The 12,771-nt window shown below is 39.4% G+C and overlaps 1 protein-coding gene across 13 annotated transcripts in view; it reads right to left on the reverse strand.

Annotated features, from left to right (window-relative positions):
* Nucleotides 1-12,771, reverse strand: part of C2CD5 (C2 calcium dependent domain containing 5) — a 118,528-nt gene that overhangs the window by 5,016 nt on the left and 100,741 nt on the right. For 7 of the 13 annotated variants that reach the window (XM_075004694.1, XM_075004674.1, XM_075004663.1 and 4 more), the window contains 3 exons: nt 3,022-3,072; nt 1,971-2,072; nt 869-1,059 (listed from right to left, as the gene is read on the reverse strand). In XM_075004694.1, coding sequence (XP_074860795.1) covers nt 869-1,059; nt 1,971-2,072; nt 3,022-3,072 — 344 coding nt within the window. The remainder of the gene's footprint in view (nt 1-868; nt 1,060-1,970; nt 2,073-3,021; nt 3,073-12,771) is intronic. The other 6 variants (XM_075004687.1, XM_075004703.1, XM_075004729.1 and 3 more) reach the window with 2 other exon arrangements.

Consider the following 12,771-nt stretch of genomic DNA (forward strand, 5'->3'; position numbering starts at 1 on the left):
AAAGCTGATCCTTGGCCTGAGAAATTCAGGTGGGGGAAACTGCAGTCCAGAGAAATTAACACCTCGGGCTGAGGTATGATGTAATTTAATCAATCACTTTGCAAAATGACATGAAGTTTTAAATTGAATTTTAAAGATACGTAAAATACAAGGCTGTAATTTGCAAGATTCAAATGTGGTCTGCCAGTTAAAAGTTTCTCCAAGATAGCCACTAACAGTAAACTGCTTATACACACAAGCAGGGTTTTCAAACATTTACGACATTCCAGAAGCAGCTCAGATGCATGCGTCTAGGAAGGCTTGGAACGCTGCTTGTTCAAATGGCCATATGTAATTTGGGATTCCTTACATAAGACTGAGTATGGAACCACAAAAACCATATAAGGCTTTGAAATCTTACCACTGCTCTTTTCCATTAACTAAGGATCAGTTTTTAGCATGTGAGCAAATTGCAGCTCTCACAAGCTAAAGGCACCTAAAGGCACTCCAGTAGCCATTGACATAAAGAGATTTTTTTTTCATTTTGCTTATTTTAGCTTTGTTTGGGTGCTGTGGAGTGTTTCGCCGATCCTAAAGTGGTCATCTATGATAACAGACCCATTGACAAGCTTCCTGACCATGTAATATTTTGTTGACTACATGGGTTGAATAGCACTTCTTCCTTCTAATGGGCAGAACAAACAAATGAAGCAGCCCTTTTTATAACATGAGAACGAACCTTTATATGATTCCCCCTTGCTTAGAACACAGTGTCAGAGTTGTGAAAAGTCAGCTGTCTTTCTGTATCACATAGTTAATTCAGACAGTAAACTCATTTAGATTTGTTATCAATTCACAAGAAGTGTAAAAGTCCTATTATGCAGCTCACCTCACGTAAAGAAGTGGTTTCTCGAATAAAAAACATGTTGATTATCCCAAGATACTTGGTTATTTTTGCTCCAGGGATAAAAGAAAGAGGTGTCATCTTAACAACCGAGACAGTAGAATTGGTGCATGATGGAATAGAACGGTGACGCAAGTGTCCTTCAGCCAGTGGACTTGCTTTGTCAAGTGAAGCAACTAAAAAAGGCAGAAAAGGAAAGAAAAGAAAGTAACTATTGAGGATGATCAGTGATTTGTTCTTAAAACAATGCAACTCTTCCGTATGGGTTCCAAAATAGCTTGGTGACTATATTCAGCTGCCTGTGATGTTCAGCCATGTCATGAAAGAAAGGAAATTATCATGCAATGCATGCAAAAAGAGCCAAAAAGCTGCAATGGAATTTTTGTGAAAAAGTGGCATTCCTGCAAAAGAAAATACTGAGGCAGCAGCTGCACATACAACAATCAGTTATCAGTGAAGGTAAAGGAAAAAAAAGGTGGCAACATTTTGAAATAAATATCTGATGGAGGAACAAATTATTACAGGAAGAGTGTGAAAGTTATCATGTTTCCCCAGTGCAGCATTTTCCATTAAAAAGTCTTCATTGTCAACTTTCAGATAACCTTAATCTTGACTAATTTAAGTAAAATGGACAGATCTTTGACCAAAAACTACCGAAGAATAACTCACAACTTGCTAATTTAGTGATCGTTGGTTTGAATGTCGCCCAGGTGATTGCTATCTATTTCTCACCAAAATTTTTCCACGCTTATACATACACCTACACCCACAGAGTGTATATGTGATACATATACATATATGTTATACACTTAACATGCCTATTTACAGCTATATACTTTACTGGTAACTTCTTTTCAATACATGACAACTTGAATAGAACGAACGCATTCTGCATTTAAACTACTAACTCGTAATTCCTATATTATTTTTAAACAGACACTAGAAAGCATCTGACGTTTTTGCATTCAGGTGCTGGTTGTGCTTTCAAATTGCAATGCCACTACTGGGCAGGAAACTCCACCCTCCACCACTGGGAAATCAGAGATATGTCTCAGATTATCATAATGTGGTAGAAACATCCGCCTACTTGTCTTAATTGATCCACGCCTTATGGTCTGAGCTTTCAGTTTAATGAGCTCTATCCAGCTGTTGCATCTGTCTGCAAAGGAACTGTAATCAACTGACGTTGCTGAAAACACAGACAGAAAAAAAACAAAAGAAAAAACAAAGAAAAAATATGGATGATGTCTCTTGCCCACCTCAATGATCCTTCTGATGAAGCAATTTTCTGTATCAGAGAGAATGAATATCCCTTCCACATCTGTTTAAAGGAAAAGTTAATATGTCCAGCCCTAGCCTATGTTGTCCAAAGCAATGTACAGATTACTGGTGATGTCACAGCTGTGAACCAACTGACTGGGACTTCATCACTGGAGAAATGTGTAAATAAAATAACCTCCCCTTGTTTTAGTTGCTTCACCTGTTTTAGTTTATTAATGTTATCTTAGCTCTGTTTAATCTCAATTTGTATTCCTAGTCTTTTTTCCACAAGGAGTTGCTGATCTGAATTTAAGTTCCGGATTGAAGCTATCAATCACTTCCCCTGCTTTTGAGTTAACAGTAGAAGCCTTGAGTTGAAACAACCTCTAAATTTTTAATGTGCAAGTATTTTCATTTTAAAACATCATTTTCCTCCACAAAAAAGACATTTATACAATTAAAATTGAAGGGCTGTTTTTCAGTTATGACACTGTCTTGTTTTTAGATTAGTACCCACGAAAGTGGTTGTGAGAACAGTTTCAAGCATCTAACAACTCTTTAATAACTGATAATTAGCATATTATAAAATCAAAGGAATACAAATTAATATTAAAGTAAGCAAATTAAATGGTACCAGTTTTCCTCAAGGGACTACTTGTCTTGCACATATACACAGAAAGACTCTTAAGTAGTGCAAATAATATGAACTATCTTTTGTGTTTTTTTTAAATACTCTATTAATAAACTGTATCAAACCACGCATTGTTAGGCAACTGGTAAACACTTCCTGCGTGAAAGAAGACAACCCAAAGCATGAGCCAGTGGCCCTAAGAGTGTATACCTTGTTCTGGCTTTTTGGTTAAATTAATTAAACTCACCTCTCTGTGCAGCTGGTATACCTGTGTGGGAACTTGCATTCTCCAGGACTTCTAGCAAGACAAAATGAATTCCACTCATGTAACATATGAATAATATTAGCTGCACAGATATGTTGTACAAGGGATCTTTTTTCCTCTAATAAAAGGTTTTATAGCATAAACTGACAGAAAAAAAACCCAACAACTCTACAGTTGTTTTAGGATCTCAATACAAACATGATTCTACTCTGTGGATTTGATGAATGCACTTTTGTAGAATAATACAATCAATCAACTTCACCGTTGGCTGTGTCTACACTAGCATTCCTCTTTTGAAAGAAGCATGCAAATGAGGGAAATTGAAAATGTAAATGAGGTACAGATTTATGTATCTGTTGCAAATTCCTCTTTTGAAAGAATATGCAAATGATGTGTCAAGTATGTAAATCTGCACCTCATTTGCATTTTCAATTTCCCTCATTTGCATGCCTCTTTCAAAAGAGGAATGTTAGTGCAAACATAGCTGTCACGTCTAAAACAACCACTACGATATAAAACTACACATACTCCCTGGCACTCAAGAAGTACTTGAGTACCTTTCAGAGCAAATTGCTAACCAAAAAAGAGAGAGAGAGAATCTGCAGATGGGTAATATTAGAGTGTGATTTATGAAAAAAGATTAAGTGAACTTAACCTGTATAACTTAGCTAAAAGATCACAGTAGGCAGGAAAAGAGTTTAACAGCCTGTATACGCAATGGACCAGATTAATAGCAAATCTAGTTAACTAGGTGCACATAAATGCAGAACATACAGAATATGCACAGAACAACTATTGCATAGAGAAGGTGGTGGTAAAAAAAAAAAATGCAAAATTCTAATCCCAATTAAGATATTTAAATTACATTTGAGCATTCTCCAAGCTTTATTACAACAGCTGATGGGGAACGGATTAAGGTTGTATGTTCGAACACAAACCTGATAATTTTTTTAGCTTTTTCACATAATAAACTTGGAATTATTCATCATCAGCTGTCCAAAATTTAGTAAGACTTCCAATAATTTTTCATGTTAGCTTTTATTAGCTAGGCAAGCGGGAAGGATGGCATATTGCACTGTCTGTGGACTCACTTGTGACTCAGAAATACAATGTACATCCACTTTTCCTTTGGCTCCTAGGAAGAATTACTCTGCACCATATTTATACTTAGCAAAGCAACACAGCATGAAGACAGCAACACTTGCTGATACTTTGGGGCAGAGTGCACTATCACCCACGCAGGTGAACAAGACAGGGCTGAGATAAATAACAGCCTCGAGGAAGCTGCTTCTTCCCTTGGGGGCATCCATGATCTGAGTAAACATCTATAATAACCGAGATGCCGAAATTATGAGTTGCTGTTATATAAGAAATGCCCATCGGGGTCTTTGTTTAAAAAACAAAACACAAACAAATAGAATATCATGGGACAAAAAGGCCCTAGTTACAGTCCTTTCACAAAATTTTTAAAAGGCCGCTGTGAAAACTCTTCAAAACGTGTTGCAAAATACCTTTCTAGTGAAAAGTGTTGAGCAAACTAAACACGAGAGGAGGGTTTAAATCAGTTCCTCCTGAAATATTTTAAGTCAAGATGTATTTAAGTAATTATATAAAATTCAGATTTATTTGAAGTGTGAGAGTTTTAACTTGCATGAAACTCAAATAACTGAGCAATTTTGTTCACATTTTGAAAACTAAAAAGGTCAGGCTAAGATGAGTATTCCTTCCCCCAAAAATAGAGAACGCATTGTATGTGCGCAGACTGCAGTGCCAACATATAGTTCTACTGGGGATTCACAAGGGCTCAGCAGTACAACAAGCAGACACTGACTTGATGAATCAGGGTGACTTACCCAGTGATTGCTAAGAAATGTAGATCTACAATCAATTTCTACCCCAAGCTGAAGATTTTTTTTCTCTGCTTGGTAATGTGGTCTGCTTCAAGAAGATTCTACTTTCTGTCAAATTATTCAAGATTCTAGTGGACAGGTTAATATTCTGGCCTCAAATCATCAGTTATTGAAGGTATGCCCTCTGGGAAAAATCCATCCATTGATGGCTCCTCATTGGACTTTAAAAGCCTTTTTACAGCTTATTATTGCTTTATTCCAAACTCATTTTACACAAGTAATACACTAAAAGCTTTTTTATCTGGCATGCTAGAAGTAGTGGTGGGTGCCAGTAAGTGAAGAATTCCAGTTAAGTCAGAGGGAGGTAGTTTGGGTGACGAAGGGGGCTTGGGATAAGAGAAGTTTCAGAGTGTCAGATCTAGGCAGCATTCACTTTGGACAGGTTGCAACTGCATTGTTCTTGGGGCAGGGTGAAGGCAGAACACAAAGCCCCCCACGGCTGCTCCTCTGCCCAGGGGCAGCAGGGATATGCCTCTGCTTCTGGGGAGCCATGCTGAGGTAGAAAGGGAGAGTGTTTGTCCCCATACCAACCAGACTATAAACTGGACTGAAGATTAGAAATGCTGATTTAGACAAGTTTTTGGCAAAGGTGCCATTCTGGGACTAGGGTGGGGGTGGAGGAGCAGGTGCGCTGCATGCTGGGATGCCACTTGCTCTTCTTCACATTCTCCTGACTATTAGCGAGCAAGGGGACAGTACACGGCTTGAGTGAATGCCTCACACTCTGCTGGTGAGGGAAGGGGCAGAGGGGTGATTCATACAACATATGTATCTTCCACTTGCTCCCTGATAGTTAGGGGAATGGGAAGAAGTCTGCTGCCCAGCCTACCTTCCTGAAATAGCACACTTAGCTTTTGAGTTGGTATGGGGCCAGATACCAGCTTTTACTGTAATAATACTGGGGGGTGGGAGGGAGTGACACACTCAAGACATTCACACAGCTCACAAAATTGTTTGGGAAGAAATGCTACAAGCCTCAGGACCGTAGGACTGTCTCTCACTTGTTGAATATACTCTATCCTCCCTCACAAGACACTCTGTAGTACTTTGCAACAAACTCCCCATGGATTTTATGAGGCATCACTTATCACGCGAATTCTACAGAACAATCATGAAACACACCGAAGAAATGACTGGCCTTAGAATATTTTGTATCTATAGCCACATGATGCGCTTTTCCCACACAGTTCACCCTTGCTGAATTTTCCTGTAGATCTTGCTGCTCTATCAAATATCAGCTCTTTGTGACTCTTTTTCTTTCTTATGATAGATGGTTTATTTCCACCTTCAAGGTGTTATACACAGGTCTTTCATTTTCAGTTTTTATTTCATATATTCTTCCCAGAATTTATCAGTGTTTATTACTAAACCAACAAAAAGAGGTGCAAATTGGTGCAAAAATCTACTACTACTAGATAAATGTCAGGAGGTTATTTTGGTGGACAGAAGGATAGAACAGACAACCATTCAGCAGATTAATGTGTTCATGAAAGAAATTCCATTTGATTTGTTGCAGAACTATAACAGACCTCCAAACAAAATGATACCTAGTAGTTTAAGAAAACAATATATTAAACAGTGTAAGCTCCAAATAAAATTTCTCCTTTGAATAAAGTTTACTCTTGTAGACTTAGAACTATTAGCCCATAAATGCTTACCTTTAATAATTGGAACACATCATTTGCAGCACATACACTTAACTTCACCTTTCTCTCCTGCTTTTGTTTTCTCAAAACTTCCAAATACTTCCTTGCTCCAAAATGTATTCTGATACAGATTTTTCCTCATTTTAATGTGCCAGATCTTTAAACCATTATTTATTAACAGCTTGAAATGTGTACATGTCGGACATGATTCATCAGTATGTTCAGATCTGTACACATTTCAGCGTTTATCGACTATGTATATATTCTGGACAAATACACAGCCTTACTGCAAATCGGTAATTTTGCACATACATACCAACTAATGTATTATAATAATAATAATAATGTATATTCCATGCAATGTATTGTATTTTTCCAATAAAACAAGTTATTTTTATATAACTGAACGATACAAGAGTAGGAAGAAGATCAGAAAAAAAAGATTAATGCTTTTATAAAACCAAGGATTTTTCAATAAAAAGTGGTTTAAACTGAAAATGAAGGGGCTGAGTTATACAGCAGTTATATCTAGCCTATGGAATTTCCTGCTTGGCCTTAGGGAAGAATAAACTACTAAGGCTATGTCTACACAAGAGGTTTTTCCTGGCAAAACCTGGGCTTTTGATGGGAAAAACCATGGAGCATCTCCATGCAAAATGCACTTTGTCAACAGTTTGTCAACAAAACCTGGCACACCCACTGGTAGCATTATACCTCTCCCTGTTCAGGAATAACGCCTCTCTGGACAGTGTTCTGTAGACAAAACAGCCATGTAGACACTCCAGGACCCTTCTGTCAACAGACAGGGCCTCCAGTTCACTGGGAAGTCCTGTTTGCAGAGCTTCTGCTCAGCCATTCTCTCGAGAGAGGGCCAGGCAGCCTCAGTGCTCTCTGTTGATAGAGCAGATTGCTCTTAGCACCCCATATAAAAGTAGATTGAATCTGTTGACAGAAGTTTTGCTGGGAAATCCCTTCCAAGAGCGACTTCTGTCGACAGAGGCTTCTCATGTAGACACAGCCTAACAGGAGAACCTAAAAACATATTTAACTTAGCCCTACCGTACTCTGGCATTAAGGGAAATTGGCAGGCATACAGGCTATGTCTACATGAGAAGCATCTGTCGACAGAGGAATCTCGACAGTTTGTTGGAGATGTTAGCAGTGCTGCAGTGTAACTGGCACTGGAACACAGTGTGGTTTCAAATCTAGACCTGGATATATCATGTTTCTTTCTGAAAAGGACTTGAACACAGTGGCTACGTCTACACGTGCACCCAACTTCGAAATAGCTTATTTCGATGTTGCGACATCGAAATAGGCTATTTCGATGAATAACGTCTACACGTCCTCCAGGGCTGGCAACGTCGATGTTCAACTTCGACGTTGCTCAGCCCAACATCGAAATAGGCACAGCGAGGGAACGTCTACACGGCAAAGTAGCACACATCGAAATAAGGGAGCCAGGCACAGCTGCAGACAGGGTCACGGGGCGGACTCAACAGCAAGTCGCTCCCTTAAAGGGCCCCTCCCAGACACACTTTCATTAAACAGTGCAAGATACACAGAGCCAACAACTAGTTGCAGACCCTGTATATGCAGCACGGACCCCCAGCTGCAGCAGCAGCAGCCAGAAGCCCTGGGCTAAGGGCTGCTGCCCACGGTGACCACAGAGCCCCGCAAGGGCTGGAGAGAGAGTATCTCTCAACCCCCCAGCTGATGGCCGCCATGGAGGACCCCGCTATTTCGATGTTGCGGGACGCGGATCGTCTACACGTCCCTACTTCGATGTTGAACGTCGAAGTAGGGCGCTATTCCCATCCCCTCATGGGGTTAGCGACTTCGACGTCTCGCCGCCTAACGTCGATTTCAACTTCGAAATAGCGCCCAACACGTGTAGACGTGACGGGCGCTATTTCGAAGTTACTGCCGCTACTTCGAAGTAGCGTGCACGTGTAGACGCAGCTAGTCTGTCCCTGCTTACATTTGCAATTAAACTGTGCTTCAACTTGGATTCAGCTACATTTCTTACTGATGCTCCTTATCATATATCAGTAATTTTCATAGTGTAGGGCAGTCTAAGAAACAATCTGGAATTAGCACTGAAAGTCAATTTTAAATTAAACTATAAATAATCCAAATTTTGGAACTACTAGGGCTGCAGATTTTTTATACACATAATTCTTAGTTTCTTTTCCCTCTTTCACGTATGATTACAATACTAGAAAGGTAACTTGAATTCATACTAATATTCTGTTATTTACTTATATAAGTTATGGTTTTAAAAATCTATGGTACCTTAACAGTACTCAATTTGATATTTTTAAAAACATCTCTAATTTCAAGAAATTCACATTTCCAGAAGACCATTCTTTAAATACTAGAATGTATATTTCGAACACATTTTGAATTGGTATAAAGATACTACTTTTTCCCCCAATTACATTGTGAAAAGTCATCAGAGCAAAAAAGAGTGGGTGCAACCAACATCATCATCAAGTTCAGGACTGGTCCCCCCTCTTGTCTGTCCATTCATACACCTGTCTGATATTACAGCTAAAAATGCTGGTAAACAAAGTATGACCTCCTTACTTCTAAGACAATAATTCTTAAACTATGTTCTGTGGAACACTGGTGTTCTGAGAACAACTCAGAGGTGTACCACAAGTGTTTTGACACTTTTTTATATCATACACTGATGGCCTACATTTTCTGTTATTAAAACCAGATACAATGTTACTACTTCATTGCTGTGATACCTGATTAAATTGTTTCTTTTTGTTTTTGCTGTATAGGTTGCTGTTTAGTGCTTTTTGTTTTTGTTCTGATAATATTTTTTCTTCAAAAAATGTGTTATCATTTGGTGTCCTGTGGTCTCAAAAAGTTTAAGAAATCCATGTTCAAAATTACTCCAGGACATACATTGGCATCCTGAGGAGTGCTCCCATTTGCTACTGGTCACATGCAGACTTACTGGGAGAGGAAAAACAAGATGCCCAAACTCTATTAGAGAACCAGGGAGTGAAAAGACTTCCACTTGTCCACAGATTGCTATTAACCCCAGACTTGTGCTCAGTTTTTGGGACTCACTCACTTTTTGGCCGTGTCTACACTAGCCCCAAACTTCGAAATGGCCATGCAAATGGTCATTTCGAAGTTTACTAATGAAGCGCTGAAATACATATTCAGCGCTTCATTAGCATGCAGGCAGCTGCGGCACTTCGAAATTGACGTGCCTCGCGGCTCGTCCCGATGGGGCTCCTTTTCGAAAGGACCCCGCCTACTTCGAAGTACCCTTATTCCCATGAGCAGATAGGAAGAAGGGGACTTCGAAGTAGGCGGAGTCCTTTCGAAAAGGAGCCGTCGGGACGAGCCATGTGGCGGCAAGGCACATCAATTTCGAAGTGCCGTGGCCGCCCGCATGCTAATGAAGCACTGAATATGTATTTCAGCGCTTCATTAGTAAACTTCAAAATGGCCATCTGCATGGCCATTTAGAAGTTTGGGGCTAGACAGACACGGCCTTCTGGACCCAAACTCTGCTACAGTGTTACAAGTAAACATCGTCTTGAAAAGCCTAGGAAAAAGCTGCCAGAGAATAATACCATCAAGCTAGTACATGAGATAGGATAAGCATTTGACCAACAAACTAATGAAATTAGCTATATGAAAAGTACAATTTAAAAGTGCAAATGTGTTTTCTTCCCACTAATTTTTCAGTTATAATAATCTTTATGAACACCACCATTGTGCAGACAGAAATGTGGCTTTCAAGTTGACTGTGTGTGTCCCTTTAATGTACTGTTGTGGTAAAGTAACTACAACCACCACCTTCTGCAACAGTAAAGTGTATTATGAAAGTTTTAAAATGAGAGCATATGTGCAAGTTGCAGAGACGATAACTCTTTTTTCATTAGTGGTTAATATACTGAAAAAAATCTCTGCCAGTACATTAAAGCTAATGAACAGTAAGTAAAATATGGGGGATTATTATAGCAGCTAATTTACTTCTGAGGTAATTATATAACTACGCTGAGGCCCTGGTGCCTACATGTATGCATCAAAATGCATCAAAAGAGATTTAATAAATGTCTAGTTAGAAGCCTCCAAAACAGTGAACTGTACAATATTACAATATGCAAAGAACACTGAAAGAGGTAACATTTACATGTGAGTAGACTACCCTCTACTGGTCAATGGCTAGTATGCAAAGAAAGAATTCTAATGTTAACCATTTGAAAAGAAATTGAAGACTCACTATGATATTAGTAATACTATATCCATATTGAAAGAATGCTAGTTTGTTTAATAAAATACTGAAACCCAAGGAAGTACTTCTTATATAGGGATGCCATCACGCTCAATTTAATGGAGAAGTTAGGGAGTCATTCACCGAAAGAATTGAATGTAATCTTTGGAGAAGACTCTCCTGCTGTCTCACAACTGTTATCTTCAACCTTCCCTTCATGTGATAACAGGTGGGAAAGAGAGAATTGAAGGGGGGGGGGAAAAAGAGTGGAGATGGCAATTCCTGGGAATGATAATGGCAACCATACTTTCCCGTTCCTTTTCAACTGTTCTTTTATAACTGTTATAACTATACTGTTAAAGCATTGACTCTCAAACACATAGGAGATCTAGGGCACTGACTGAGGGATATACCAGAATATGTGGAAGGCAATGAGTAAAACAACCAAAGAGGATTTTGAAATATCCATGTCAAGTTTAAAATAAAGGGAAACCATCTCAGTTTTGTATGTCTACAAGACCTTTCATAGAAATCACAGCAATGTGACCTCAAGGGACCTCAAAAAGTCAGCTACTCCATTCCCCTCTACTGAGGAAGGATTAACTATAACAGAACCATCCATGACAAGTGTGTGTCTAGCCTGTTCTAAAAACTCCAGTGACAGAAAATCCTCATGCTCTCTAAATGACCTGTTCCAGGGCTTAATTTTCTATCATGAAGGCTAGCTCCTAAAGGAGGGGACGGTAGTGAGGTACCCAGCTTACCTGTGACAGACTCCCACTAAGGAGAATGAGCAAACCCAGACCACTTGGGAGAGTTAATCGCTTAACTAGCTGGGTGGTAATTAACCAGTTAAAGAACAACTCAGCCTTATAAACAATCATGATGGCTCAGAAAGTAAGCCAGAGATCAAAGAAATGCTCCCAAGCAAGGGGTTTCTCAGGGTGATGGATCTCACCAAGAAAGGAAGAATGATGCTTGCAGGAACAGGCTCTAAAAAGGAAGAGCTGTGAATGCCAAGCCCTAGCAAAACCTGGTCCCAGCAGAAGGACCTCAACAAGTAATAGCCAGAGATCCAGACCACAAAGGGATCACATGCTGCTCCAGAGGACTGCTGTTGTTTAAATTCTGTAGGTACCCTGAACCCAGATGAAGAACCTTTCCTCAGCAGATAACAAGTGGCCAAGGTTCAAAAGGACCCCATTTGTAAGGGCCTGGATGGAGGTGGACTTAAATGGCACTGATTGACTATGATTGTCTGCCCTTTCCTCCAGCCCCCGGCTTCCCAGCTAGGACACTGGGGTAGAGGTTGAATTGTAGGAATATGTACCAATTTTGGCTAAATGAAACTAGACCTCTGAAAGAGCACTGATGTATATATTAATTTAAAATGAAGGAAAATAAAAAAAGCTTTGCTGGATTTACAGAAAGCGTACTAAAGGTAACAGAGTGTTGTACAACTGTGATTCTATACTGGACCACCACCAAAGGGGTGCTCCATGAGTGAGTCCCCACCATTCCCATCTTCATTACAGTTAGGCATTTTTCCGAATATCTAACCTGAATTTCCCATTTTAAATTAAGCAAATTCTTGTGTTTTCCTCAGTGGACTTGAGATCAACATTCTCTTCATATCACCCTAACCTATACTTTTCTAGACTGAACTTGCTGAGTTCTTCCAAGCTTTCCTGGTACAGGCAGTAATAAAGTTAAAATGATCACAGCAGAAAAGAACCAAAAATCAAACCTCCAAAGCAAAGAGGCTACTGCTCTTAACTGACCATACGGACCTTGTGAAAAATCAGAACTACGGTGAAACTTCTTGTATAGCATATGTGACATTATTCAACTCGCAGAAGCAATAGCTCTCTAACCACCCACAAGGAAACACTCATTAAACCAATTATTTCCTTCACGTATTAAACTTTTT

Source organism: Carettochelys insculpta, chromosome 1 (genome assembly GCF_033958435.1).
Source record: "Carettochelys insculpta isolate YL-2023 chromosome 1, ASM3395843v1, whole genome shotgun sequence".
Lineage (NCBI taxonomy): Eukaryota > Metazoa > Chordata > Testudines > Carettochelyidae > Carettochelys > Carettochelys insculpta.